The sequence below is a fragment of the Camelina sativa genome, chromosome 17 (assembly GCF_030686135.1).
Source record: "Camelina sativa cultivar CO46 ecotype springtype chromosome 17, ASM3068613v1".
Lineage (NCBI taxonomy): Eukaryota > Viridiplantae > Streptophyta > Magnoliopsida > Brassicales > Brassicaceae > Camelina > Camelina sativa.
Genome location: NC_141896.1, coordinates 16,480,237 through 16,486,257, shown reverse-complemented (window position 1 = coordinate 16,486,257; position 6,021 = coordinate 16,480,237). Strand labels below are relative to the sequence as shown.

The window sequence follows — 6,021 nt, the reverse complement described above, 5'->3', positions numbered from 1 at the left end:
TTTCCACCTACAATTTTGGGTGGGAAGATGATAACCTGATCAGTAATGGTTGTAAATATTCACAAAGCATATTAAGCATTTAGCTGATCCATGACATGTTCTTTGAAAAGTAAAAATACTACAACTAGTTTTAAATAATCTATATTATTGGTATATATCATACATGTCAAAGAGTTATCTAAAGTAAGAGTAAGAACATAATGGAACACATGTCTTAACATTTCCCTTTTACCAATTTTTTACATTCTAATCATATTAAACTTGTGAACAAACCCCTCTGATCATTGATCCCTAACGAAACCAAACAACGAAATTCACCAATTACTACAAGAAAATAGCACAAAATTCAAAATTTGTTTAACATCTTGAGCTATTATGGATTCTTATAGACAGCAAAAAAAAAGAGAAAAAAAAAAAAAAAAAAACCCAATTGGCTTTGCCTCATGTTATTCCCCTTGTAGATGAAACATGGCTTTCGCTTATATTCATATCTTGGATCATGTATTTTCCCTTTTGCAATTTGAATGAGCCCTATTGGGTCGAGGATTATGATACCAAAGGAAGATCATGAGTTTCTACCACTAAGCCAATTGGTATCATGCTTCTTATATACCTGATGAGATCCTCAAAAGTCTCCGATGTGGGATTAGTTAGTGATTCAATATTTCAATTTTTAGCCGACATTATTATGATCATAAGGTACCGTAAGCCTCAAGTAATTTGTCTTGTTCTCTACTTTTTTTTTTTTTTTTTTGTTAAAAAATCTTGTTCTCTACTTCTCGTATGCTTTTTTATGTTTATTGGCCTTTTGGACCGAAACAATAAGCCCTTTTGAGTTTTTAGTTTCCTCTGTTCATTCCAAAAATATATATTACCATTAATAATAGGTTTGAAATACATCACAGACATAATATAAATTCGAAAGCTTCTCAGTCGTGGAGAAGGTTTGGTTCACACTTTTTTCGAGGATAAACGATGCTCAGCTACACGAAGTGTCACTCAATACATGGCCACACATCCCAACTTTAAAAATGTATTGCTAACTATACCAAGTAAATGTATTGCATTGTCACATATACCAACTATATGATGGCATGTGCTTAACATCATTATCATTTTATTCCGGTACATCGTTTATCAGAATCCGGCATTGACCAAGTTTGACCGGCGTTGACCAATGTTGACCAGCCAATTTTTTTTTTAAAACAAATTATTTTATTATAGTATTAGAAAGGAAAAAATAAAACTATTTTATAGAATAATTTATGGCTTTTTAATAATTAACAAAATGTCTATATTCATTATAAATATATATTTTATATTTGTTAATGCAATCAATCTTACGTCCATTCTGGGACGAGTTGGAAGAGGAATTCCTAATTCTTACACGGATGAGACTGATCACACCTGATCAGTGAAAAATTCTGACACCAATCATTTACAGATTACACCAAGAATTGACAAGCGGATAAGTTTTCTAGTTTGCTATGTTGATATAGGCCCCTTCTCAAAGATTTGATGGAATGGCCCTGTTTTTTTTTTCAATTGTAAAACTTAACTATAAAAAAATTAAAACCAAAATTTTTAAGATATTAAAACTTTTATTTTACCACATATCCTAATATATTAATTGAGAAGTAAAAATATAAAACTAACCTTATAATTTTTTATGAATATGTTGTGATTTGAATTTTTAAAAACAAAAATATATTACTCAATCTATGAAGAAAAAATTTGTGTTTTAATGTTCCACATCAATGGGCTGGTAAAACTAATTTATGTGGTTGATAAATTAATAAATTTTATTTGCTCACAATTACAATATTATAATTACTTTAAAATATTTCACAAAATAATAATGCAAATAAAACAAACAAACAAACAAACAATATATAACTGTAATATACATCAAACAAATTAAAATACTATAATATTCTAAAATAATTAGTATTCAGAAAGATATATGTAAATTTACCAAATAATTGCAATATTAAGTAAATAGTGTCTCAAACAATATAACTTTTTAAAACAATATCCTAGTGTATGAGTAAATGACTTTTATTTCAGTAGTTCTAATGATTTTGATATAATTTGGGTTTGATTCTAACGATTTCATATAATGATTTTGATATTGAAGAATATTTTTTGCATTTAAATATATATATATATATTTTTTAAAATTTGGTTAACAATGTATAATATGTAATTTCCATATTTTATTTATTATATAACATGAATTTTCCGGTTTTAATTTAGGTTTCAATATCTTAAAAAACTGTTAATGATTTTTATTTTCAGTTTTATTTAAGTTTTGAACTTAAAAAAAACTAACTATTATAAGATTGAATGCATTAAACATATATAATATATCTTTACATTGGATATAGATATGTTTTAAACCATAAATGATTCAACAAAACAATTTTTTTTTTGTTTAAAATACTAAAAAAAAAAATTGTTGATCAACACCGGTCACACCTAATCAACGTCGGCCAGACTTAGTCAATGCCGGATTCTGACAAACCGTATACCAGAATAAAATGATCATGATGTTGAGCACATGCCATCATATAGTTGATACATGTGACCATGCAATACATTTACTTTGTGTAGTTAGCTATACATTTTTAAAGTTGGAATGTGTGGTCATGTATTCAGCTATACTTGGCGTAAGCCTCAAGTAATTTGTCTTGTTCTCTACTTCTCGTAGGCTTTTTCATGTTTATTAGCCTTTTGGACCGAAACAATAAGCCCTTTTGAGTTTTTAGTTTCCTCTGTTCATTCCAAAAATATATATTTTACCATTAATAATAGGTTTTAAATACATCACAGACATAATATAAATTCGAAAGCTTCTCAGTCGTGGAGAAGGTTTGGTTCACACTTTTTTCGACAACAACATTCATCAAGGATGAGGCTTTCGTTTTCTGCCATACATCTAAAGATAGAACACAAACGTGAATAAAAGCAATTAAGTTCTCTCTTTACATTTTTTCCCACTTTCCCTTTGAGACAACTTCGAAAAAAAACAGGAGTAAAACAAACAAACCAGGAAAGAAAATGGCATTGAGAATGTGGGCTTCCTCTACAGCAAATGCTCTCAAGCTCTCTTCTACTGTCTCCAAATCTCATCTCTCTCCAGCTTTCTCCATCTCCAGATGCTTCTCCTCAGGTAAAAAAACAAATCAACATCCTCTTGCAAAACCTGTGTGTTGCATTGCTTTTGTTTTAGGATTCTGTCTGAATTAAACTCTTTACTGGGTGTTTGGGGATTTAAAGTGTTGGAAGGGCTTAAGTATGCAAATTCACATGAGTGGGTAAAACATGAAGGCTCAGTTGCTACAGTTGGTATCACTGACCATGCCCAGGTAACAAAAACATAAACTTTAAAGCTATGTAGTTTAGATCAGTTTAGCTTAGAGACTAGTTTAGATCAGTTTTATTGATGATGTGCAGGGACATTTAGGAGAAGTTGTGTTTGCGGAGCTGCCAGAATTAAACAGTTCAGTGAGCAAAGAAAAAAACTTTGGAGCTGTTGAGAGTGTTAAGGCCACTAGTGAGATACTCTCCCAATCTCTGGTGAAGTCATTGAGGTTAACACAAAGCTCACAGAGTCACCTGGTTTGGTAAGTTTCTACCATCTGAATAATAACTCTTAGTGGTTGTGTGGGCGCACGGATCAAACTGATTAGTCCATTTTATCATTCTGCGTAGATCAACACAAGCCCTTATGAAGAAGGTTGGATGATAAAGGTGAAACCAAGCAACCCTGCGGAGTTAGAAACCTTGATGGGTCCAAAGGAATACACCAAGTTCTGCGAAGACGAAGACGCTGCTCACTAGAGGGTTTCTTCTCTTTTTTTTTTTTTATCTTCACCAAATGCCATAAAGAAACAGAGCAAAACAATAGAATCCATGTTAAAGTTTCAACCGTTCACTTGTCAATGTTTCTTATAGCTTGTATCTGTGTGATACTAATTTGGTTTACAAGATCATGCAATGATGAGAGCTTTTAACTTATACAAGACTACAGGTCTAAAGAGAAGCACACATAAAAAAGACAACTTCCATTGATTTTGCAACATATAGTTTAGGAGAAACGTTAAAGATATAACAATAGTCTAATTTTAGACCAAACCAAAGTCTTATGCATAACAAGTAAGACTCAGAGCTGTACATTTTGAATCCTATCCACGACAGAAACCGTTGGGCAGGGTAGGCGAAACAGCTACATCCACATCCGGTGAAGGTGAAGGTGACTCGTCATAAGAAATGGAAATCAGCTCAGCTCTAAGCTTGTCCGCATCATCGGTGCTTCCTCCTTTTGTGGCTCCGTTTGTGGTAGTACTACTGATGACAGGTTTCACATCTGAGGAGGTTATTATATACTCCTCTTCCTCAGGTGAAGTGTAAGAGATTTCGATGAGAGATTCACGGGCTTGTTCTTGAGAAGTCTTGTCACTAGGTTGTTCCATCAATGCCTCTAAGCTTCTGCATAATTTTTATAAGACCATAGAGGAACAAACCCATCTTACATTGCTCTATATGAAAACACACCAAAAAAAAAAAAAACACACACAATTGTATTTCACAACAATTTTTCAATATTACACAATTCGAAATCTCAGATATTTTCACATTTATATTGAAACTATACACAATTACCCCATAAAACAATCAAAATTCTCCAACCAAAACCAACAAAGACATAAACTTTATTATATCCATAGAAGCTTATGAAAAAACAGAACATACAGTTCAAAAAAAAAAAAAAAGATCGAAACTTTACATTGAAAAAGATTACAAAAACGAATCAAATCACTAATCTGTAAAATACCCAGATAAACCCAAACCCTAAATTCTCAAAAACTAGTTCCCAAATCGAAGTCAACGCAGCTTCTGCTACGAAATCGGGAAAAAAAAAAACAGAGAAGAAAATCGGAGGAGAAATGGGTACCTTTGTTTGTTGTTGGATTGGATGATGAAGAATCTTCTTTGTTCGTACAGTAATCACTACGGTAATGAAAAAAACACGGAAAGATCGAGACAAATTTGGATAATACTTTGGTCTTTAAGAGGCGAGTTTTCGTAATATATATTTTTCCACGTTTTTTACTTTTTGACCCGTAAAAGGTTATTATAATATTCTTTGCCAGCTCATTCACACGTCGACAATGATCTTCAATTAGCAAGTGGGGTGGATTTTATTGACAAACTAGTCCCTGTCCTTTTCTCTTATTATTTTTTTTTAGATTTTTTTTTTTTTTGTTCAACCTAAAAGTAATTGACCCGTTTTTAAATTTTTTTTTTTTTATATCATAATAAATTAATGTAATCTTAAACTTACTATATCATAATTGACCCGTTTGAACTATTTTTTTATAATTGTTGACTTATCATTCAAATTTTAACTAAAAATGATTATATTCCAAAATTTAGAATGGATTAATGAGTTTTACAATAAAAGTAAGATTTTAATGCATAGTAATGTAAACAAATAATTTATGTAATTGTATTATAAATTTCTAAACATAAAAATAAAATTGAAGTGAAACATTAGTTTCTAATTAGAAATGTATACTAAAAAGATTTATTATTAAATTTTATTTAAAGAAAAATAAAAGATTAATTATTCAACTCAACTTAAATGTTTTGATAAAAAATAATGACATCATAAGGATAACATTTTTTTTTAGGAAAACTATGAAACAGACTCTTGAAAAAATAATTCATCTAAAAATACAAAATCAATGGTTACAAAATATTGAAAAGATGATAAGTAAGCCGTTATAAAAAGTGACATGTGATTTGTGTAGCATATGTAAGAAGACATATTATCAACTTAAACTACAATTCTATAACATAACAAAAAAGTAAAATATTAAACAAGCTTGAGATTTCATTAATTTTGTCAAATGCTTTTAAACCAAAACATGAGGAGAAACAACATATTTAAAGTACATTATATTTTTTGAGAAGAGGAAGCTGAGGTTGCATCACAAAATTAACATCGGAAAATAG

At 30.4% G+C, this 6,021-nt stretch overlaps 2 protein-coding genes across 3 annotated transcripts; one reads left to right on the top strand and one right to left on the bottom strand.

Moving 5' to 3' along the window:
- Positions 1-2,926: 2,926 nt before the first annotated feature.
- LOC104757616 (glycine cleavage system H protein 3, mitochondrial) lies at positions 2,927-4,020 on the top strand. Its single transcript, XM_010480365.3, is given in 5 exon segments — positions 2,927-3,172; positions 3,280-3,368; positions 3,457-3,565; positions 3,568-3,626; positions 3,715-4,020. Coding segments are annotated over 5 exon segments (498 nt in total). The 5' UTR covers positions 2,927-3,060; the 3' UTR covers positions 3,844-4,020.
- A 32-nt stretch (positions 4,021-4,052) lies between these two features.
- LOC104757615 (uncharacterized) lies at positions 4,053-5,098 on the bottom strand. 2 transcript variants are annotated; one of them, XM_087496967.1, is made up of 2 exons: positions 4,958-5,098; positions 4,053-4,491 (listed from the first exon to the last, which is right to left on the bottom strand). In XM_087496967.1, exon 2 carries the CDS (start codon positions 4,473-4,475, stop codon positions 4,188-4,190), a length of 288 nt encoding a protein of 95 aa, XP_087353093.1. In that variant the 5' UTR covers positions 4,476-4,491; positions 4,958-5,098; the 3' UTR covers positions 4,053-4,187. The 2 variants fall into 2 exon arrangements, with proteins under 2 accessions (XP_087353093.1, XP_087353094.1); XM_087496968.1 differs by having other exon boundaries at positions 4,053-4,541; positions 4,958-5,089.
- Positions 5,099-6,021: the final 923 nt, after the last annotated feature.

Bases quoted from the DNA above. Each gene is read 5' to 3' on its own strand.
- LOC104757615 (XM_087496967.1), bottom strand. From the start codon at position 4,475: ATGGAACAACCTAGTGACAAGACTTCTCAAGAACAAGCCCGTGAATCT.